The 23,823-nt window shown below is 42.0% G+C and overlaps 1 protein-coding gene across 8 annotated transcripts in view; it reads left to right on the top strand.

Annotated features, from left to right (window-relative positions):
* LOC135223721 (mitochondrial DNA helicase-like) overlaps window positions 1–23,823 on the top strand; it is a 56,669-nt gene that overhangs the window by 23,529 nt on the left and 9,317 nt on the right. For 7 of the 8 annotated variants that reach the window (XM_064262470.1, XM_064262468.1, XM_064262469.1 and 4 more), the window contains exons 2-9: window positions 7,403–8,033; window positions 8,186–8,355; window positions 9,829–9,966; window positions 10,773–10,923; window positions 11,063–11,189; window positions 11,360–11,510; window positions 11,829–11,978; window positions 12,066–12,254. In XM_064262470.1, the coding sequence (XP_064118540.1) occupies window positions 7,424–8,033; window positions 8,186–8,355; window positions 9,829–9,966; window positions 10,773–10,923; window positions 11,063–11,189; window positions 11,360–11,510; window positions 11,829–11,978; window positions 12,066–12,254 (1,686 nt within the window). In that variant the 5' untranslated portion in view covers window positions 7,403–7,423. Of the gene's footprint in view, window positions 1–6,479; window positions 6,575–7,402; window positions 8,034–8,185; window positions 8,356–9,828; window positions 9,967–10,772; window positions 10,924–11,062; window positions 11,190–11,359; window positions 11,511–11,828; window positions 11,979–12,065; window positions 12,255–23,823 lie in introns of those variants that run through there. The other variant, XM_064262474.1, reaches the window with a different exon arrangement.

The following is a 23,823-nucleotide window of genomic DNA, read 5'->3' on the forward strand; positions in this document are numbered from 1 at the left end:
CCTCTCGCCCCAGGCGAGCGGCAAGGCTAGGCCTGCTGCTCGATCGCCACCGCGGGTTGACGATCAGCAGCAGCCCTCCACCCGCACGGCTGGTCCTGCCCAGCGAGCGAGGGGGAGCGTCAGGTCTGCCTCTCCCGTACCTTCAACCTCCTCGGGCTACACCGGGAGGGAGCGAGGTACCGAGGAGTGATCACGAGAGGTGCGCCGCTCGCGATCCCGCTATGACGCCGTATGGCTCAGGCACGGTTTAGGACCGACCAGAAAACATAACGCGCAAGTAGTTGGAGGTGACCGTCAGGGGTCTGCCGCTGTTCCTCCTTCTGAAGGAGGAGTATCACGGGATCTGTTCTTGCTGGAGGGACGGGACGGATCCTACTCCACAAGATGCAGTCACTCCCGAGATACAGAGGAACTTTGCAGAGGTCATTAAGCTGATTCGTCAGCATAATGACTTGCGGAAGGATCGCCGCTACCCACTGGCAGAGCCCACGTCCCGGCTCGAGTCATTTTGGGGTCCTAAAGAGGGGAACCCAACCCAAATGATGGTGGGGTTACCACGATCAGAGCTTGCAGAATCAGTCCTGGATCAAGTTGAGAATCTCGTCTCAGGACGGGAGGATTCGCTGAAATCCGGACGGTCTTCTAAGCTGCTTCCTCCTCCTCTACAGCGTCAGAGGCGATTCTACGTGCCTTCGGAAGACCCGATACTGCCGAAACAGGTTAACCCGGAGTTAGCGAGGCTGACTCCAGGTGGTGTCCCTGCAGCAGCTCCTGTCGGAGAACCTCTGGTTCTCCGCAGCAGGAGCACTTGCCCTGGAATCTACCGCTATGGCGCGTTCCAGCAGTCTCTTGGTTGGATTTGTGGTCCCTCACAATATCCAAAGTAGCGGGCGGCCGGCTCTGGGAGTTCTGCTCTCGAAGACGACGCCTTCTTTCAGGAGACTGTGCCAGTCTGGAGGAAGAGCGATCTCTTACCTCGCCCATCAGACTGCTAACCTGTGGGCCAACTTGGTTCTTCGACGTAGGGACGCAGTCCTTATACCCGAGTGACCAAGGGGGCCGGGCGTGAGGCGGCACTCGGGCTTCGCAATGGACCAATTAGGAGTTCCCAGCTCTCTTTCCCGGAGAGATGGTGGACGCTGCGGTGGAAAGGCGGCGCACTGATGACAGTGACCGCTTAGTTCACCAGGCAGTCTCGAAGGTTACTGGGCAATCTCGAGCGACTGCGGCCAAGCCAAAGAGCTTGGCTAGCGCTTCCACGGCGGCGAAGACGGTTGCCACCGTCCAAGCCCCGTGTGAAGACTCCTGCTGTTTCGACGTCTGCTAAAGGAGGCCGTAATCAGCCCCTCCCCCCTCCGCCCAACCCTCCTTTCCCCGAGGAGGTGGTGGGAAGAAGTCGAAACGAGGAGGGAAACGCTAGGGACGGCGTTCCCCCTCACCTGCTGCCGGAAGTGGGGGGGTGCCTGGCGAGCCATTGGGCGACTTGGCAGCGCGACGGCGCCGAGGAACTGGACAGTAGACGTCCTTCGGGAGGGATATCTACTACCCTTCGAGTCTCGGCCCCCCCTCATCTCCAAACCGGTCCATCTACAAACCTATGTCCGGGGATCATCAAAGGACAACGCTCTTCGACAGGAGATCAAGACCATGCTGGCGAAACGAGCTGTAGAAATCGTGGAGGACCAGTCACCGGGCTTTACAGCCGCCTCTTCCTAGTGGAGAAGGCATCGGGGGGCTGGCGTCCGGTGATAGACCTCTCTCCCCTGAACCGCCTTCGTTCGCACGACGCGGTTCACGATGGAGTCGGCACGCTCGGTGCTCGACTCGATCAGGGGGAACGATTTCATGCTTTCAGTGGACTTGAAGGACGCGTATTTTCAAATACCCATCATCAGTCCTCCAGAAAGTACCTCCGCTTCATCTTCGACGGGACGGTGTACCAATTCAGGGCACTTTGTTTCGGTCTCTCAACCGCCCCACAGGTGTTCACACGAGTGTTCACTCTGGTGTCAGCTTGGGCCCATTCGCACGGGATACGTCTTTCTGAGGTTATCTCGACGATTGGCTAGTCCTGGCGAGCTCCCGCTCGCAGTTGCTGCAGGACAGAGATCGACTCCTCAAGTTTTGTCGCGATCTGGGATCGTGATAAACTACGAGAAGTCCGATCTCGACCCAACAAGACGAGATGAAGTACCTGGGTATGCTGATAGACACGGTAGCAGGGCAGGTCTTTCCCGCAGACTTGCGTATCAGCAAATTCAGGGAGGCAGCCGGCCGGTTCCTGTCTCGGCAGGAACAGGCAGCACAGCAATGGCAAGTCGTGATCGGCCATCTGTCGTCACTCGAGAAGTTAGTCCCTCACGGGCGTCTTCAACCTGCGGTCTCTCCAGTGGAGGCTAAGGAAGAGTTGGTCTCAGGCCAAGGATCCTCCTTACTTTTCCCGTGGCTCTCACGGACAAGGTGAGGCAGGACCTAGCCTGGTGGCTCGACGACAAGAACCTCTTAAGAGGAGTGCCCATACGCACTCCCCCCCCGGAGATGCTTCTGTTCTCAGACGCATCGACCGAGGGATGGGGCGCACACCTGGAGGAGTTGCTGGCTGCAGGTGTGGGACCATCACGAAAAGCACCTTCACATCAATGTCCTGGAACTCAAGGCGGCGTTCAACGCTCTCCGAGAATTTCAGGACCGCTTGGTGGGACACTCAGTGGTGTTGATGTGCGACAACACCACAGTAGTGGCATATGTCAACAAGCAGGGGGGGCTAGTGTCTCTTCCGCTCCATCAGTTGACGGTGCAGGTGCACGAGTGGGCCACGGCTCACTCGATAGAGCTGTCAGCACGCTACATTCCAGGCAAGAGGAAGGTAAAGTAGTAGCGGCACAAGCTCAGCCGTCGGGGATCAGGTGATAGGGACCGAATGGTCTCTACACCAAGACGTGGCGGGAAAGGCTCTTCAACCTGTGGGGGCGACCGGTCGTAGACCTGTTCGCTACCCGGCACAAACAGAAAACTTCAGTTTTCTTTTCGGCCGTGCCGGACCCACTGGGGCAGCTGCGCAGAGGGAACGCTCTTCCCAACACCGCCCCTGGGAACAACCTCTTTCGCCTACGCCTTTCCTCCCTTCTGTCTGATTCGGAAAGTGATCAGTCGAGCGCTGGTCACGTCCAATCTCAGAATGATCCTGGTGGCTCCCAAACGGCCTCAAGCCGTTTGGTATCCGGACCTGCTGGCTCTTTCTTGCGGACGCACCGAGAGAGCTACCCAATTGGCACAACTTCTAGCCCAGCCACACGTAGAACGGTACCACCTAGCAGTCCAGTCACTTCCAACTTCCGGCTGGCGGTTTCAATCGCTCCACCATCTCTGCGAACGAGAGGCTTTTCTCGTAGCGCAGCAACAGAGATGGCTGGACACGTCCGACAGTCCTCTGCAGCTGTGTACCAGGGGAAGTGGGCCGTCTTCTGTGGTGGTGTCGTAGACCAGGGTCTGTCTCTCCAGAGCCACTCTTCAGCAGGTAGCGGATTTCCTCGTGTTTCTTCGCCGAGAGAAGCTCCTCTCAGTACCCACAGTTAAAGGATATAGAGCCGCCCTGGCTCTCGTCCTAAACTGAGGGACTGGACATCTCGAACTCGTTCGAGATCTCCTTGCTAATGAGGAGCTTCGAAAGGTCTTGCCCACCCAGGGAACTCAGGCCCCCTGCGTGGGATGTGACTCTCGTCCTTAGGAGTTTGACTCGAAGACCCTTCGAGCCACTCCGAGAGTCGTCAGACAGGGATCTGACCCTCAAGACCCTCTTCTTGCTGGCCCTGGCATCGGCGAAGAGAGTAGGGGAACTACATGGTCTTTCTTATGATGTTAAACACACCAGAGGCTGGGGATCTGTGACGCTCGATTTCGTCCCGAACTTCGTAGCCAAGACTCAGAATCCGTCGATCCCTGACGACGTTCGAGTCGTTTCACGATCCCCTCCCTTCTGGACTTCACCGATAACGATGCGGATGAGATGCTGCTTTGTCCTGTGAGGGCGCTACGCGCTATCTGAAGAGAACTCGACACCTCAGGCCTGAGTGTCGACGCCTCTTCGTTAGCACTGGGGTTACCAAGAAAGAAGTTTCCAAGAACACGCTTTCTTCTGGCTGCGTGAGGTGATCAGGAGAGCGTACGAGGCCTGATGGTAGCGACGACATCCGTACGCTCCGACCGAGAGCCCACGAAGTCAGAGGTATCGGGACCCTCCTTAGCGTTCCGTAAGAACTTCTCCGTGGCGCAGGTCCTGAAGGCAGGTGTCTGGGCCAACCAGACCACCTTCACGTCCTTCTACCTTCGGGATATTGCCCACAAGTCCTTGGAGACTTTTTCCTTGGGACCTGTGGTGGCTGCTCAAAACACGTGTAAGCTTACCCAGCACCCGAGCAGGCAGAACCAGCATCGATTCCTGGTATGACTGGGAGAATGAATGTGCGAATGAGAGTGTGACTGGCTTCTCTTCACCATCTTTCTCTACCTCTACCTGTGGGCAGAGGGATACGGTCGTTACCACGCTGGAAGGGAGTCAGATGCAGGTAAGCAACTCGACCGAGCTCCATCCTATCTCTTTAACTAGAGATAGGAGTGTATATCCACCACTTTCTCCAACAAGGGGGAGGAAGTGGATGCCTACATGAGACAAACCCATTACTTTATATTTGCTCATGTACAGGAAAAGTTCTTACAATGCTGGTACGAAGAGATACGCTTGCCTCTCTCTTAGTACTCGGCCCAGAGGTCTGACCATTGATCCTGCGGTGCACACCCCGATCAATCGGACAGAGGCTTGGATCCCTCCCTCGCTCTTACGACCAGGGAGGCATTCCAGGGATGGACGAACACCAGTCTGTTCATCAAAAGACTCAGATTCCTCCCACCAAGAAGTGAGTCTTCCTATTGTTAAAGGACCGATGGTTTGTATTACGTATCGGAACAAATGACAATTTGTCGAAAATTGCATTTTTCCTAACTATACAAACCTGAGGTCCTTTACATATAGTCCCTCCTCATGCCACCCCTCACTCTGCGTATTTTGCATGGGCCAAAAGCAAAAGTGATTTGTTTACCTCCCAGTCGCAGGCCGGTCGCGCGACGATCGGACAAGCAGTTAACTACCGTTCTCCCCTTGTTCGAAGCTTACGACCGTTCCAGCTGCCGCTAGCTACTTCCTATTGTTAAAGGACCTCAGGTTTGTATAGTTAGGAAAAATGCAATTTTCGACAAATTGTCATATTTCAGAGACTGCTGTCTCCCTCTTCAGGTAGATGAATGAGAAAAGTTTACAGAAAAGGTGGTATTTATACCAAGAGGTCCATCCACAGGCAAGCCAATTTAGGTCACCCCCGCTGATAATCTTCCTTTAATCTTCTTAAGTGTTGGATGAATGGAAACCTTGTTGATCGTATCTGAAATCCATGTTCCTTTTGAGACGTTCATTACCTGCCTCTCTTTTATTAAAGCCGATTCCATCATTTGACTCTTGTACCGGCAGTTGCTGCTATAAATTACATATGACAAATTCCAGTTTATTCTATGGTTATGTTCATTTATAAGGTTGAAAATAGCCGATTTCTGTTGTCCATACCTAACTGATCATTTGTGTTGTACGTATTAATCTCTGGGGAAGTGATTTACCTGTAAATCCAATGTAAGATTGGTCACAGTCCAGGCATGGGATCTCTTAAACCCCAGTGTCCTTGTGAGATGTCTTTTGTTGGACGTTAATCAGGGATTTGGCTAAGGTGTTTGGGTAAGTAAATGCAAAAGGGTTAGATTTTCCAAGGGTGTGGGTTACTCTCTTAATCGTGTCCAGGTGAGGAATTTTTATTTTATTGTTGGGTGTATCTCTGGTCTTGTCTTTAGGGGGTCGGTAGAAAATTACGTTTGCTTTGTGAATTGATTTCTCGATCATATGGTCAGGATACTTTAAAGACGAAAGTTGCTTGCGAATTAGTTCAAAATCTTTTTCCAGGAATTCTGGGGAACAAATTCGTAAGGCTCTTAAGAACAGGTTGCTAGCTACACCTATCTTGATAGTAATGTCGGGATAGCTAAAGTAGTGAATGTATGAAAGTGAGAATGTTGGTTTTCTGTATATGGTAAATATGTATTCTGTCATGTCTCTGATTATTAAAACATCAAGAAAAGGAATTTTATTGTCTATTTCCCAATCAGAGACACAACAGAATACAAATTTACCATATACAGAAAACCAACGTTCTCACTTTCATACATTCACTACTTTAGCTATCACATTACTATCAAGATAGGTGTAGCTAGCAACCTGTTCTTAAGAGCCTTAGGTTAGGGAAAGTTAGGGAAAGCATGTAAATCACAACAAATGATCAAGTTAGGCCCACATATAATGCTTAATAATCTGTAACTATTGATCTAGTTTTGTGGCTATTTTCTCCAGACTGTTTTGATTAGTGTTAACCTACTGTCATACTTTACAGTATGCTACTGAACAAACTCATAGTGTTGATCATGTGGACCATTGAGGTTGTTACAAACCAAACAAGCACACACACTGTAGTAAATAGAAGTACGTAGTCATACTTTTGTGTTATTTATGCAATAATCCAACACTGTATACCTGTACCACAGAATTTTTCTGAATAAAACTAAATGGTAATTTTATTTTAAAATTTGATTATGCTTGTTAATATTTGTTAAATTAACAAGATAAGGTTTGCTAATATTTGTCTACAGTGTTAGTTCCTAAGTTCTGATAAAAATTGTTACCATTTCATTAAAAAATTTTGATTTTGCCCTCCTACTTATGTGCAATATTTGTTTATGCTATCACTTCTCAGCTCCTTGAAAAAACAAAGTACGTAGTACAGTTGTGGTGTTAGAGGTATGATTGTTATCATTGCTCTGTTGTTATCTTGCCTGGATTGTCTATGTCTAACATAGGGCGTGCATTTTATACCTAACCATTACAAGGTCCCAGAAGTTTGTGATTGCTTTCATGTATAGTTGATGTCTTCCACCTCGAATTGTATAGCTATGTTTATATTCTTGAAAGTTTTTTAATAGTTTGCCTTTCAGGTGCTTTAGTGGTTGATGAGAAAGTAGTAAGTGGAAGACCCAGATTTACATGGATGAAAACTGAAATAGGAGGCAGGAGATGAGAGTGGAGGTTTGAGGAAATTAATGCACAGGAAAGTTTTTAGTGGTGAATTTCAGTAACTCTTTATATTTCATGGCCCTCAGACTATGGTCATAAATGTTGGTGGCTACAGTAGAATGTGAACCAAAATAGGGTGTGGTTCACTTGTGTCTAGGATTGTAAATGTTTGTTTTTTATTTGTTGGTTTGCCTGTTAGAAGTACAGAACACATCACAATTCTTATTTTCCTTTTTTCAGGTCATGCCATCAATTGCATAAATGTGGATGCTTAAGGTTTGGAACAGGAAAGCATCTGTACCAGCAAAGAATATTTATCTCCAATACTGTCTCTCAAGATGCCACAACTATTCTATAGCAAATGGGAGTTATTATTACCACTGTGGCTCGAATATTTTACATGAAAACAAAATCCCTCGAGCAACATTGCCATGGGGATTTCAAAAGTTTCATATCCCTCTGCTTAGAGTTGATGCTGTTGCACAGAAGTCTTATAATGGCATTCACAGGTACCAATGTGCTTCATATTCCGCGTGTATTAATGGAATTTTGAATCAGAGCACAAATTTTAGTAATAGCCATGTGAGTAAGATCCCATCTGTAAGCATCCATTCAAGTGTGTGTCGAAGAGATATTCCTGACTACTTAAAAGGAATTATCAGTGAAGTGGCAAGTGCAGAAGATGATCTTTTAAATGAAAATTTTGAAGATGAAGTGGAAAATGATATGGAAGACGAAATTTTGGAGTTTTTGAATTCTCACCTTTTGCTATATGAGGAAACTGAATCTAGTTTTATGTTACCATGCCTTCTGTGTTCAGCTGATGACCAGACAACTCGTTCTCAGGAAATCATCATTGATAAAAACTCAGGTAGAAGTTAAAATAGCATGATTAAAAATCTTCAATATCATGACATTCTTACCAACTAACAGAACATTTATGCTACTCCAGTTTTGTACATAGAGACTTTATTTGAACATATGATGCCATACTTAAATAATAATTTTTTTTTTTGGTCCCAGGTTATTTTGTTTGCCCCTGGTGCTGCCAGGCAGGACCATGGGAAGAACTCAGACATAAACTCGATAAACGAGAAGATACTATTACCGCCCATCAGTTATCTACATACCTTGAGTCTTGCTCTCCAATTTCAGAAGTTGACTTTGAGCTGTTACAAAGATCTCCATTTCAGGTAGTATTTATACACACCTTTTATTAAACTACTTGTATACATACAGTGAAAATGTAGAAAATATATTTTTATTTATGTAATATAGAAGTCATTGAAAATATATTAGGTGATAAAATGTAATGAAAATCTACAGTTTAAGATAATATTTACATTGGAATTCATTATTGTTGAATGTTGCACATTGGAGCGAAGTGGATGGTTAAAGACAAATCTTATGTGTACTATTGCTTTAATTTTTAGTTAGTGGAGAGACCAAGTTGTGAATTTTTAGACACTTGTAGTGCTATATAAGTATACTATATAACTAATGGCAAACTTAAATAATGAACTATTTAATTTGATATATAGTTGGTTTCAGTTTTCGTTGTTTTGGGTCACTTTTTGTACAGGTATCAGAATTTTTCTTAGTTTTTCTTTAATGATAAAATATTTCTGCTTACTGTTTTAGTGAGGGTTTTTATGTTGGTTATGGTTTGTTAGAGCTACTGGTACTTGGGAAGTCTTCTTTAAATTACCATGTACTTTTTGAATTGATTATTATATGTTTATTATGGTGTATTTTATTTTGTCCTTTGGAGTATGTGTTTATAAAATTGTGAGATGTTGCCTGAAAACTAGGTGTTGTTTTTTAAGAATTCATTAAGTTGTGCTCTTTTGGAATTTTTTATTCCAAGATTACTAACAGCATCACTTGACTTCATTTTTTTCCCTTTCTGGCAATCTTCATGAAGTGTACGTATTTCAGTTGGGAGTGTCATCTATCAATAGTGTTCCCCTTACTCCTGATATGTACAACCAATTGTTCACCAAATTATTGTCATCCATTCTCTCGAGACATCACAATAATCATACTCCTTGAATCCCAGGTTGCCATACTAGCCATATCACCCTGGACCCCACTTAAATCATACTGCACCCTGAATATCATACTGCTCAGGATACCAGTGTGTTTTACTACCACTATACAAAAGGGCAGCAGTCTTATGGATTTTGATGCTAGTAAGTTTATTAGAGGTTGTAATTATACTTCAACCGAAAGTACCTTGCTCCAGTGTGTTAAACTGTATTATTATTATTAATAGGGGTTAGTTTTTCCAGACCTCTGAGTCTCAAGTAAAGTGTTAAACTGGTCACATTTGTATATTTGGTATTTGTATATTACACATTTTTTAACAAGAAACTTCTTACTTCTCTCCGAGTACTCACTTTTCTCCTCTGATTGATCCACTTCTTTGATTTACAAAACCTTAGAATGAGAGCTTTGACAGATGCGGTAGTAGCTCCCTCTAGCAAGGTTAGCTTCATCTGTTGACTAACTAACAATTTGCTCATTTCAATTACTATTCATTTGTCGCTTGATTGTCCCTCTGGTTGTTTAGCTGTAATGAGAGCAAGAGGTTTGTTTGTAAGTCTTGAGTGAAATGCATTTGGTGATCTTTTGCAAAATTACCTTATTTATACTTATACTTTCAGGCTGTGAGTTTGACCACTTTGGAAAAATTTGGAGCAAGATTAACTAGAGACGGAGCAAGAGTAGTTTTCCCCCTAAAGACAGATAGTAATAAAATTGTAGGGTTTGAAAGTGTATCACTTTTGCATCCTGTTCCAAAGGTAAGAGTTAATGTATGTCGCAATTTGTGTTATTTTGATTTGTGGATATTATTTTGAAAGTGATAATTTTGGATTGCATTCATATTAATTGTAGTTTTGAATTCCTTGATAATATTTATGCTCATTAATTTTTTAATATATACAGTACAGTATTTCCTCTAGTTGCCTCTGAAAGTTTGCACATACTTAATAAGCAAGCCTTGAGCTGTGAATAGAAATGTAATGAATTAATATTGCTTATCAACTAAAGGTGGATGAAGCTTAAATGATGGGCAAGGTTCCTTGCCCATGTATCATGTATACAAGTGATTTTGTGATATTTTATCTTTCATTTATAAGCGATTTCAAGTGGGCATAAAGTAGTGTATGCATTTTACTGATATTTTTAAGAAATGTTTGTGGGCATAAAGTAGTGTATACATTTTGTTGATATTTTTAAGAAATGTTTATCAATGTAATAATGAGCAGTTCACAAATAAACACACTGAGACCAATATGTATGTACTTAACATAGATAAGTGAGAAAGTGTATATATACTCCCTTTTGAGAAAGTGCAGATTTACTCCCATTTGAAGTTGAACTGTCAAATATCTGTTAATGAAAACTTCCAGCTTATACAAACTTAAATTCTTAGTAGTATATTGCCCTCTGCCAAGGATAGAACATTGTATGTATGGCCATAGTTTGTATTTTTGTGTAAACAATCTTACGTTGCTCCATGTTAGCATAATTTCAGCTTTCAAGTATTAAATCTATGCTCTTTGTTGTTGTCCCAATATTAGTGAACTTTACCTGTAATTTTTAGGTTGTACGTCGATATGTCGCTGGAGAAGCAAAACCATTGTTCTTCATGGACCAACACAAAAGTGCTCAAAGACTAGTTGTTGTTCCAAGTTGTTGTGATGTACTGGCATTAGCTGAGTACAAGATTTCTGCTGTATCCATCCCTTATAGTGGTTAGTGAATTTAGCAATTCAAGATAAAAATTTCTAAATACTTTAATTTGTTGACTTGTGCATTACATAAAAGTGATATATTTAGCTTTGCACTTTTCATACATTGCATCTTTGTCCTCCTTATACTTCTTCCTTGCAGATATGAGTACACTTTGTGACTTGTTAGCTACTTGCAAAGAAGTAATTCTCTGGTTAGGCATCGGCCCCCCTCCTCGACAGCTACTTCACTTCCTGATTAGCTTACAGATTCCAAGTTGGATTGTCAGGTATATATGTATTGCAAATAACTTTTCATTGCATTTAAATGGTTTGGTGATAAATCGTGCTAAAAGTGTTGTACAAAGGAAACTTGTCATGGCATTGGGGTATTTGCTCAGTTTGAAGGTATTTTTTCATTATGTATGTTTTGTATTTTTATATATAAAATGTGTTTCAGATGTGAAGAGAAAGATCTTCCAGTGCATGTAAAATCACAGAAAGAAGTGCAGGCTGCTTTGAAGAATGTTGTACCTGTGTTGTCGGAAGCTACTACAACTTTCATTGAACTAAAAGATAAAATTTATTACAGACTAACTAATAAAGAAGAGGTTAAGTATAGTTTTAGTATTTTTTATTTGGTTCTTGATTTAGCCAAGCTGCCCAATGAAGGCACAGTTGTCTATTTTCTGGTAATATCCATAATTTGGCTTGGCCATCAGGTAGTCAAGTTTGTGTATGAAAATAATTAGTTGTTATGTAAAGAAATGAACATTACAGTACCTGTTAACATTAATATATATACTATCATGGGACCAGATTGTCTGATTCTTTTAGGCACAAAAATAATAGTATATATCCCATTGTATCATTAAGTTGGAGAGTTGTTAAGTTGTAATCTTTAAAAAAATTATCATTAATGATTTCAGACATCTGGTGTGCAATGGAAAAGATTTTCAGAACTAAATTCTATCTTGTTGGGACATCGACTTGGAGAAATGACAGTATTGACTGGACCAACTGGCTCTGGCAAAACAACACTTATGGCAGAATATTCTTTAGATCTCTGCTCTCAGGGGGTAAGCACAAGAAATTTTGTAATAATGATATTGTTGAAAATTGGAAATGTTGCACTGTAATATATATGTTTTTCCCCTTATTTCTAGGTTGTGACTTTATGGGGCAGCTTTGAAGTTAGTGTGATTCGTCTCTGTGAAATTATGCTTCAGCAGTACTCAGGAATGTCTTTGCCAGTTGATTTAGTTGAATTTAATGCAATAGCTTCCAAGTTCTCAAATCTCCCTCTTCATTTCTTAACATACCATGGTCAACAAACAACTACATCTGTGTTGAAGGTGAGAAAAGCTTTTGACTTGCAGTGAATTTGCAGAGTTGTAAGTAAAAGATTTTGTGTATTTTTTGTCAGCATCTTTTATTTAGTTACTTTAATGTTAAATATTGCAATCACTTCTTTCCATCATTGTGCCTGGATAAAGCAGAAAGACCAAGTATACTTTGGTACCAAAGTATGAAAAGCTAGTGCACTCGATAAACATACTCATGTCACTGGTATATTTTGAAAATATTCATGTGACTTGTCTCTAAACCTATCGTACATGAAGAAACAGCCCACAGTCAGTGCTGTCTACAGTGTTTTTTCAGTAGTGCACAGTAGGTACTTTGCAGCAAGTAAGAGATTCTAAAGTGTATTGGATTTTCTTAATTTTTAATTTTTTTTTTTATTCCCTTTCAGCATTTGTCATGCCATGGTCTTGCCTATGAATCTAGAAATTTGGTCTTTTAGAAAGGGAAAAATGATAGCAGACTTGATAATTCTTGGTTTTCTCATAGCAAAACCGTATTTCAGTAACGTTATTTTAATTATTATGGTCATAAGTTAAATGTGGGATATGGTCATACGTTTAATGTGGGATATGGTCGATGATGGTTGTGTGGCCACCTGAGAGGATGAACTTTTTCCTTATCCCAGGAGACCAGTGACCAAAGCACTGTAGTATTGTATCTGCAGACAAAAGATATTGAAGTTAACTGGATGCTAAGGAAAAGTGAATTTAGAGAGCAAAGCACAGTAATGGCGAATAACTTCTTCTTTCACTCTTTCTGATAAGGAAATTGGATAAATGTAGATACCACTGTATCTACATTTCATACTTTCAGTATGAAATGTAGATACAGTGGGACCTCGACATACGAAAGGCTCAACTTACGAAAAACTCGAGATACAAAAGCAAATACGAAAAATTTTACAGCTCTACATACGAAAAGTTTTCAAGATACGAAAGGTTGTTGCTGTAAAGTCCCGAGATTTGCCCGGACCACCGAGAACAATTTTAAAACTCCCGCGCCGCCAACTGAGTAAACTCGCCACCATCCTCCCGCTCTCCCATTGGTTCCTGATGCTAGTCATCCCATAAGGTCCTGCTCTCCTATTGGTCAGCATCTACCCCTTGTGCTTTAAGTATTCTATTGGTAAAAGGATGCTGTAAATTGAAAAACTTATTCATGCAATACATTTAATAAAAAAAAAACATTAGGTAAAGATAGAATAAAGAATAGAAATGAATGGTTATTATACTGTTTGGTAGTTTCAGTAGTTGAGGAGCGATAATGAAAATTTATGGCTTACTGTGTAAAGTGATTGCTTGGCGATCGTTCGATACTCGTAAGTGCTGGATGTAAACAGAAGTTTGGAAGCTTTTTTTTGTTTGTTTATTATAGTTAATAGTTACTTAATAATTATTTGAAATGAGTACATGCAATACATTTAATAAAAAAAATTGTGAATTAGATATTATAAAATATAAAATAAATCAGACTGCCAATAAATACATATTTTTTAGAATTCTTCTTCTGTTTTAATATTACGTTACGTATACATATGTTTCATTATAGCTGTCAGTAACTCGGTATCTCCATTAGGTAAAGATAGAATAAAGAATAGAAATGAATGGTTATTATACTGTTTGGTAGTTTCATTAGTTGAAGAGAGATACTAATGAAAATTTATGGCTTACTGTGTTTTAGGAAAAATTATTGCTTGGCGTTCGTTCGGTACTCGTAAGACGGGTAAGAGCTGAATGTAAACAATCGATTGGAAGGTTTTTTTTCGTTTGTTTGTGTATTATAGTTAATGATTAATTAATAATTATTTGAAATGAGTACATACTGATTATTTATACATTTTATTGGCATACTCTAAGCTTTTAGCTCTTAGGTTTAGATGTCAGAATCATAGAATAGGCTACAGTAGCAACCGCTAACATAGGCTAGACTTATTGCTAAGGGACATACGCTAAAGTCCTAATATATGCAGTAAAAATGGGGTTGAACATTATATGCAGTTGAATATTACTCAAGTATGTACAGTATTTTGCCTTTTTGGAGTCATACTTCTTCCGTCGGATCAGCGTCGTAACCCTAGAACATGTGTTTTAGGCCTGGAAATATAATTTACTGGGGTGTTTTTGGAGGGCTTGGAACGGATTAGCCATTTTACATGTAAAATGTGGTCCAAGATACGAAAACCTCATGATACGAAGGGCGCATCGGAACGGATTAATTTCGTATCTCGAGGTACTACTGTATTCTAATACCCAGGTATTTCCTGTTTCCTGCAAGATCCCAAAGAAACCTTAGTCGCAAAGGTAAAATTATCCATATCCAGATAACTGTACAAAGCAACAGGAATCATACACTGGAACACAGAAAGAAAAGAAAAAGTGGGCAAACTAAACTGGATTTAAAGGGACAGAGAACAAATATGTCCTCCCTGAAATGCAGTAAGAAAGTAACTGATGCGATCACGAGATGGCGAAGGCATTGTGGGAGATCCCACATAGCTTGTGATCAAGCACAGATGCCAATAGTTCCATGTATACAAATTTTTAAGTTAATTTTACCAGTTTTCCAGCAGGCGCCAGAAGATTTATCCTAATGTTAAGACCGAAGTTTTGTTAGTTATGAAAAATACAAATTGATAAACCCTTAAACGCCGTATGGACGTATTGTACATCGACTAAAATTGTCTGTCGGGTGCCAAGTGGACGTACAGTATGTCGACTACAAAAAGTTTTTTTAAATATTTGCGGCAAAATAGTTATAGGCCTAGTTTGCGAAAGATTTTAAATCACGTCCCTTGAGGGATGCTGGGAGTTCACGGATCACGCTGTTGTTTTGTTTACAAGCGTTACCCAGCCGCGCATGCGCGAATTTCTTTCTTCTCGCACTCACTACAAAGCATCAGCGACGCATCATCAGAGAGTGATTTCTTGATGTATTCATGTTTTGCAGAACTTCTGCGAGTGTTAGCGTATTTGTGACGCAATAGGACGTTTGCAGAGATGTCCCAACATTGTCAGGACCGTGAAAGGCGCATATTGCCTGTCGGTAGTGAGCGTGTGAGGCAAGTTTTAGATTTGGATGCTGGAGAGGGACCAAGCACCCAAGGTGACCTAGCTTTTCAACGCCGTGTTGTGCGGCCACGTGTGGCCAAAAGGGACCAAGGACCACATCCTGTCCCTTTTATGACCCCTAGGAAGCATCGGGGTGTCCTGAGGGGCATTTGTAAGCATTTGGGAGGCCTCCAACAAAAGGACATTGATGAGTACTTGTTTTGAAATATTTTCATATAAATCACGATAAGTACCAAAATTTAAACCTACGGTCAACTTTGACTTGACTGAAATGGTTGAAAAATGCAATTGTAAGCTAAAACCCTTACATTCCAGTAACAGTCAATCATTTACCTTCATTTTGCAACAAACGGGAAGTCTCTAGCACAATATTTCGATTTATGGTGAATTTTTGAAAAAACTTTTTCTTTCCCTCTGCGCGTGGTAACTGCTTAAAATCTCAGAATTTCTTTAGTCATCTTGTCGTAATTTTTGCACTGTTTTCTATTAGGCCCTACAGAAAGTGTTATACATGAAAATGTGCGCAATTTCATTTAGAATACAACAAAAAATAACTCATGGTTGTAGCTTTTATCAGTTTTTAAATATTTTCATATCAATCACGACAAGTGCCAAAATTTAAACCTGCAGTCATTTTTGACTCTACTGAAATGGTTGAAAAATGCAATTGTAAGCTAAAACTCTTACATACTAGTAACATTCAATCATTTACCTTCATTTTGCAACAAACAGGAAGTCTCTAGCACAATATTTTGATTTATGGTGAATTTTTGAAAAAAACTTTTGTCCTTCCCTCCGTGTGTGGTAACTGCTGAAAATCTCAGAATTTCTTTAGTCACCTTGTCGTAATTTTCGCACCGTTTTGTATTAGGCCTTACATAAAGTGTTATGCATGAAAATGTGTGCAATATCATGTAGAATACAACAAAAAATAACTCATGGTTGTAGCTTTTATCAGTTTTGAAATATTTTCATATAAATCACGATAAATAGAAAAAATTTGACCTTCGGTCAACTTTCTCGACCGAAATGGTCGAAAACTGCAATTGTAAGCTAAAACACTTACACTGTAGTAGTATTTAATCAATGACCTTCATTTTGCAACAAATGGGAAGTCTAGCACAATATTTCGATTTATGGTGAATTTTAGAAAAAAAACTTTATTTTACGTCTGCACGTTACGAATTCATGTATCATTTTGTGATAATATTTTCTCTGTGTTGCTTTGATTGTTTTACAATTTGTTATATACCAAAATCATTGCAATTTAGTGTTGGCCCCCCAACATAGGTTCCTTTGTATGGATTTAAAGATGAAAAGAGAAAAGAAAACGAAAATGAATGGGGTACAGAAAATCAAGTGGTATAAATTGTTAGGGAGGGATAATGATAAGAAGAGAGAGTGCAGGAGAAGAGTGCTGGGAGAGGTTGATCTGGGAATTGAAGATGTGGGAGAATGGTGGAGGCATAATGCATCAGTGATTAGAAGACAAGGAAAGGAGATACATACTAGGGGAAACATCTGGAATAGTATGGGAGGAAAAGGAGAGCTGGTGGTGGGGGGAAGAAGTGGGGGAAGTGGTGAAGGGTAAAAGGGAGGCAAAGAAGAGATTTGAAGAGTCACAGCTGGAGGAGGACAGAGAAAGATTAAGAGAAAGAAACAAAGAAGTAAAAAGGGTGGTAGCTCAAGCTAAGGCAAGGGCATATGAAGAGGTTTATAATGAACTGGAAACCAAGGAAGGGTTGAGTAAGATGCTCAAACTGTCAAAAGTAAGAAATAAAAGAACAAAGGACATCACCCATATTAAGCAAATGAAAAATAGGAATGGTACGGTCATAAAAAAGGAAGAAGACATCCTGAAAAGATGGAAAGAGTATTTCGAACAACTGCTAAACTAAGAAAATGAAAGACTTGTAAGAGAGGATGGACAAGTAAACATGGGAATGGTAATGGGGATATCTAAGGATGAAGTGATACGAGCCTTAAAAAGAATAAGGAATGGGAAGGCAACAGGACCTGACTTAATCCCAGTCGAAGTTTGGAAAGCCTTAGGAGACGAAGGGGTAGACATCTTGTATGATCTGATGGTAAAAATATTCGAACAGGAAAAGATACCAAAAGAATGGCGAGAAAGCATAGTGATACCTATATTTAAAGGACCTATATTTAAAGGTAAAGGTGATGTCCAGGAATGCAGTAATTATAGAGGTATAACACTAATGTCTCACATGTTGAAGATTTTGGAAAGAATAATAGATAGCAGGCTGAGAGAGGAAGTGAGAATAGGGAAGGGACAGTTAGGATTTATGAAGGGAAGCGGCACAATGGTTGGAATATTTTGCATAAGGCAGCTGATGGAGAAATTCAGAGAAAAACAACGAGACCTGCATCTGGTTTTCATAGATCTTGAAAAGGCCTACGACAGAGTGCCAAGGCAAGAAATATGGAGATGTTTGAGGGAGAAGATGGTGCTGGAAAAGTATGTCAGAATTATTCAGGAGATGTACAGGAATGTGTATACTAGAGTGAGGAGCAGTGTTGGAGAGACGGATGGATTTGAGATAGGAGTTGGATTACACCAGGGGTCAGCACTTAGCCCATTCATCTTCAACATTGTGATGGATGTAATGACCAGGGATGTTAGAGAAGCAGTGCCATGGTGCATATTATAATCAGATGACATTGTGTTGTGTTCAGAGGGGAGGGAGGAGTTGGAGAGGTGGAGAGCAGCACTTGAGGAGAGAGGAATGAGAATAAGCAGATCAAAAACCGAATATATGTGTTCCAATATTACTGAGGACGGTGGAAGTAGCATAAGATTGGGTGGGGAAGAAATAAAGAAAGTACAGAAGTTCAAGTACTTAGGGTCTGTATTAGAGGATAGTGGAAGCATGGACCAAGAGGTGAGACACCGAATTCAGGCAGGATGGAATAACTGGAGGTCTGCATCAGGGGTCCTCTGTGACAAGAAGGTCCCTCTGAAATTGAAAGGAAAGTTTCATAGGACGGTGATCAGACCTGCAATGTTATATGGAACAGAAACAGCAAGTATGAGGAAAACAGAGGAGAAGAAGATGGATGTAGCAGAAATGAGAATGTTGACTTGGATGGCAGGAGTAACAAGGGAAGATAGGATTAGAAAATGTTATTGTTATAATACAATTAAGTTTGTTCATACTTACCTGGCAGATATATATATAGCTGTATTCTCCGAAGTCCGACAGAATTTCAAAATTCGCGGCACACGCAGTAGTGGGCGGCCAGGTGGTAGTACCCATTCCGCCGCTGGGAGGCGGATATCAGGAACTATTCCATTTTCTATTCAATATTTTATCAGTGCCACTGTCTCCTGAGGGGAGGTGGGTGGGCACTTTAATTATATATATCTGCCAGGTAAGTATGAACAAACTTAATTGTATTATAACAATAACATTTTGTTCATGAAACTTACCTGACAGATATATATATAGCTGAATCCCACCTTCGGATGGTGGGAAGAGACAGAATAGGATTTTTTGGGAAACTAAATTAAGTAGATGATATACATCTTGGTTCCTCACCTGTTAGCATAGCCGACTTCGTGATTAGTGTCACCAAAGTCTGCTTCTGCGTTACTAGAGTTGCCAGCGAGGTAGAGACCTGTAATGCTGGTGCGCTCTAGATGATCTGTCAACGGGGGCGTGACCACAATGTGACTAGACCATATGACCATACTTCTGAGGGCAACGAAGCTAAAAACCACCACCTGACCTAACCTATCAAAGTTAGTTCCACTTCTAGGCTAAAGAAAAGGAACGCGCTCAGCGACCAACCCTTCAAAGTTAAAAGCACACCTATCCCTTTTCTATAGGATAGGATTCGTGTTGCTTGCTGCCCCCAATAATATACTCAGGATATGTATGGTCCTAGCGACTTACAGATCTCAAATGTCGTCTTCACATCCCGTCCGGGAGTGTGAAGCGAACACAGGAGTTGCTTCGCTAAAGCGTGCACTCAGGATGTTACTGAGTGTCATGCCTTGTTGAAATGCTTCCGAGGCCGCGCCCTCACCTCTTGAGCATTCATATTAAGAAAAAATCTCAAATCTTTATGCAAACATAATGAATGAGACTTCTTAAAAGAACTCCTTGACTATAATGCCAGGGTGTTCTTGGACATGAACCAGTCTGGTCTTTTAAGGAACACCGCAGATTGTCCGTTGACCTCGACTTTCTATAGTTTTATCAAGATAAAACTTGAGAGACCCGACAGGGCACAGGACTCTCTAATGCCCTTGCCTAATAATTTGTGCCATACCCTTGGTCTCCAAGCCTTCGGGTCAAGGGTTAGACAGGTTTTCGTTCTTATCAAGAACGGAAGGCTTAGAGGACAGACCGCATTATGTCCTTTAAAGCTAAAACCTCCGATGATGGCCAAAACCTCACTAACCCTCTTTGCCGTGGCTAGAGCGGTTAGAATGTTAGCCTTTCTGGTCACGTGTATTAAGTTCGCAGAAAGGATAGGTTCGAAATGCTTTTGGCATCAGAAACTCAGACTACGTCTAAGTTCCATGCCGGAACCTGCGATCCAGAGAATTTCAAGATCTCCCCAGACCTCAAAGATCGTGAAGCTTTGTTTGTTTGACAGAACCGAATCTCTGAGCCTAGAGGCCGTCAACAACATATTTGCATATTCTACAATAGTTAGGACTTCTAGCTTATCTCATACTTCATACAGAAAGATAGAACCATAAAGAAATTCACAGAGGTCGAGGTGGAGGAACAGTCATTTCCCTTCACTATCTCCAGAAACGGCCCCCCTCCGATTGAACACTGAAAATAGGCAGCACGCTGCTTTGCCTTGGCCAAGAGACTGCCATTAATCTTGAAGATCTTATCGCTTCTCGATAGTCTGAACGCCTTCAGACTCAGAGAGGAGAGATATTAGATACTTCACTAAGTGACGATGTTAGATTACACCGATTCTCTCGGGAAGGGTCTATTGGACAATTTCTCTGAATTAACCTGACCTCTGTGAATCCAACCTCTTAGAGGCCAACATGTGGCGACTAAAGCTAATCCTCTAGGATCATGAATAAGGGAACAACTTAAGAGGAAGCTCCTTCGTCTTCAATATTACGATAAACTTAACGAAAGGACGCCCTCAGTTTCTCCTCACTTTCGACATACTTCTAAGTGAGGATTACTCAGACGTCAGTAGTTGTTGCCTTCGATCGAGAAGACCCGCACGGACGTGCACTAGTTTAACGAACCTCTTGAGGATCGTTACGTTCCGTGCCCAAGCCCATAACCAATTCTCTCTTCTTGAGCTATGAGAGAGCTGAGAAATTATCCGAGATGATTTGGGCCACTCGATCCAAACTCACCCTTCGAGGAACTGGAGAGCCGACCAATTTGGCTTCCAATTCTTTCAGACAATGTGCCAGAACATCTGTTCCTCTGTTCGGATGTCTGGCACCCTCTCGCTATCACCCGAGGTGATCCTCAAGCCGTTGAGAGAAAATTAGAATTATTACTAGATCTTTTATGTTATTCCAATTTCTTCGTGAGGAAAAATTGTAGAGGTCTGAATTGCTGTTTATTCAGGGAAAACAAGCTTCTCCAGCGAGGAAATGGTCCCCAGCAAACTCATCCATTCCCTCACTCAGCCTGCTTCCTTCCCTAAATAAGGCTGCGCTTTGCATAAGCAGGAGAGCATTATTATAGTGCTATGCCGCGGTAGATTCGTACAGAATTCTGTTACCGTGCGGTAAACCCGCACCGAACAAGTATAAGAGATATCTTGTTGAAATTTTCTAAGTAAACGGAAGGCATATTCATTCATGATTACTAGAAATGTCCTCAACCCGAGGCTAAAATCCATGATTGTAGGGCAGAGAGACTGTTTATTCAGCCATTCCCGCAAGGGAGAGAGACGTAACCAACCGCGCAGGACACCGAGCTAGCCGGTACTGCGTAGATCACAGTAACAGCAGCCTTGTTCATCGTCTCGCACTATCTGCCTGAGTTGCCAGCTACTCCTTTTACGAAGGGATAGGTATGAAATTATCGAGCAAAAGGAAACTCTCAAGCAGGCATATTTAAACGAAACAAAATTCGCTAAATACAGAAGCTGAGTTGGTGTTGCAGTTCAATTAGAATACTTCTCGTCTAAGTCGCAATCCGTAGAATAACTAGGATATGCGCCTACCCCTCGGACAATTCAACTGCTTAGTAGAATCATGTCGCGAGGTTAATATACGTAGTATATTTATAGGATTCTGAACAACGATCTCCATCTTAAATTCTTTCCTTCAAGAAAACAAAATAAGGATTGGAGATCGACCACCTTCGATCTCTATCAAAAAGAGTGAAGGAGAAGTCTTCCTCGAAGGAAAGCTTCAATGGTGAACAGAATACTATCTGCCTGAGATACCAGCTACTCCCTTTACGAAGGAATAGGTATGATATTATCGAGCAAAAGGAAACTCTCAAGCAGGCCTATTTAAACGAAACAGAATTTGCTAAATACAGAAGCTGAGTTGGTGTTGTCGTAACAATACCTGAAGAGTTGTTCTTACTCCGAAAACTCTTGGAAGGTTGAAGGGAGTGTCAAATAAATACATTAGAACAACAGTTCTTTCGGCTTCTATCCGCAGAGGTAAATACGATATGCGTATATGACTTGACCCATGCGTTAGCAAAATGACGCAAAGATAAACTACGTAAGAATTGTAGTAATTTGAACATTGAATTCTCTACTACATCTTTCCTCGACGAGGAAGAGAGAAAGAAAGGAAAACGACTGTCCACGTTCTAATGAATGAGACTTTTTAAAAGAACTCCTTGACTCTTTGCCAAGACTCTTTGCCAAGAAAAGGGAGTAATATTCGAATAGAGATCATCAAGAGAGAACCGAGGATCGAAAAGGACCGTTCAATTTTCTTATGATATTGGACATAAGACTTCCTGGATCTAGTCTACAAGTCTTTTTCTTACTCCCCGGATGAGCCTCTGAAAATGAATGAGAGCTCTTCCAAAATTTGTTAATGAGTTTATCCGCTTAAACGATAAAAACGTTAAAATCTATGTCAATGAGAACTACCCCATTTATGAGGGGTCCCCCACTTAAATGACAAAACGTTTAGTATCTTGACAATGGGGAAAACGTCCTTACTTGACAAAACTATTAGCACTTTGCTAATAGGGGAAAACCCTTTAACATGACCGAAAGTCACCCAGGAATCCGAGTATATAATCTTCCCGATTCTCAGAGAAATCGATGAAGAGGAAAGAGGGATCGAAGAAAAAATTTGGGTATGTCTCTCCGCTAACTCCGAATCCTTTTTAAAAATTTTGTAAAGGAATGTCCTGTGGAGAGTCCTGAAAAAAACCTCCTCTTGACGAGCGTTTATAAAGCGTCAAGCGTCCTAAGAAACGTCCTGAACAGCAAATAAGACGCCTTCTACAAGTCTTTTCTCTCGCAAAGCGTCCTGCCGAGCTTCCACCGAAGCGTCCTGGCGAATGTCCACAAAAGCGTCCTGCCGAGCGTCCTCAAACTGGAAAGCGTCCTCAAAAAAGCGTCCTGCGTAGCTACGAGCGTGTCTGAGCAGAGAACACCAAGTCTTCTGAATGACGTTTCAGAGAGGAACTCGTTGAGCGCCCTGATGCATGCAAGGCCCGCCAAGAGGCGTCCTGGCGAGCGACCTTGCCAACATCTCAATGTTATGACGAACCGCGTTTTGCGTATGACGTTGAATATTTCAAGGGACGTCCTCATGCGAGTCTCCATGGAGAGCCGCACGCTGCTCCTGAAGTGTGTGAACACTAAAGGAAGACGTATGGCTTTCGTCTTCAAGACGGGCCTTAAAGACCTTCATACCTTCTTACAAAGACAGTGGCCGCATGTGCGACAACTTGCGTCTTAGTAATGCAAAAGAACATCTCCAGAAACGCACTCAGCAAAGGAACGCCGAGCTTCCGAAAGACACCCTCGCAAGGTGCTTGCCGAGCGTCCTGGAGAATGTCTCTACTTAAAGGACGTCGAACACCTCCAAAAGCTTCCTCACGTCTAAATTGCCCTTCTTATGCCGAACCAGAGACATAAGTTGTTTGACTGTGCAAAGCAGCTTGCCGGACGTCAAACTTATCAGCTTGCTTTTTCGAAGTAAAGCGAACGTTACATAACGTATATGGAGCGCCATGAGGAGAGGAGACGAATACTGAGTTGCTCCTCCAAAAGGTGGAATCTAGAATGTCCTTGATTACCAATTCTTTTGGAATGCCCTAGCGAGGTTGAAACAGCTCTAACTTCATGAGCGTTCACTCGCAGGAGGATCAAATCAACTCTTCTGGCAAGATGAATGAGCCTCCTTAATAGTCCCTTAGGAAAAGAGCCAGTGCATTCTTCGAAAAGGGTAAATGTGGTCTCTTCCTGAGCACCATACATTACCCGAAGGACCTCTTACTTCCTTCGTTTATGTAAATAAAATTCGAGAGCCCTGACAGGGCAC

Source organism: Macrobrachium nipponense, chromosome 10 (assembly GCF_015104395.2).
Source record: "Macrobrachium nipponense isolate FS-2020 chromosome 10, ASM1510439v2, whole genome shotgun sequence".
NCBI classification, from domain to species: domain Eukaryota; kingdom Metazoa; phylum Arthropoda; class Malacostraca; order Decapoda; family Palaemonidae; genus Macrobrachium; species Macrobrachium nipponense.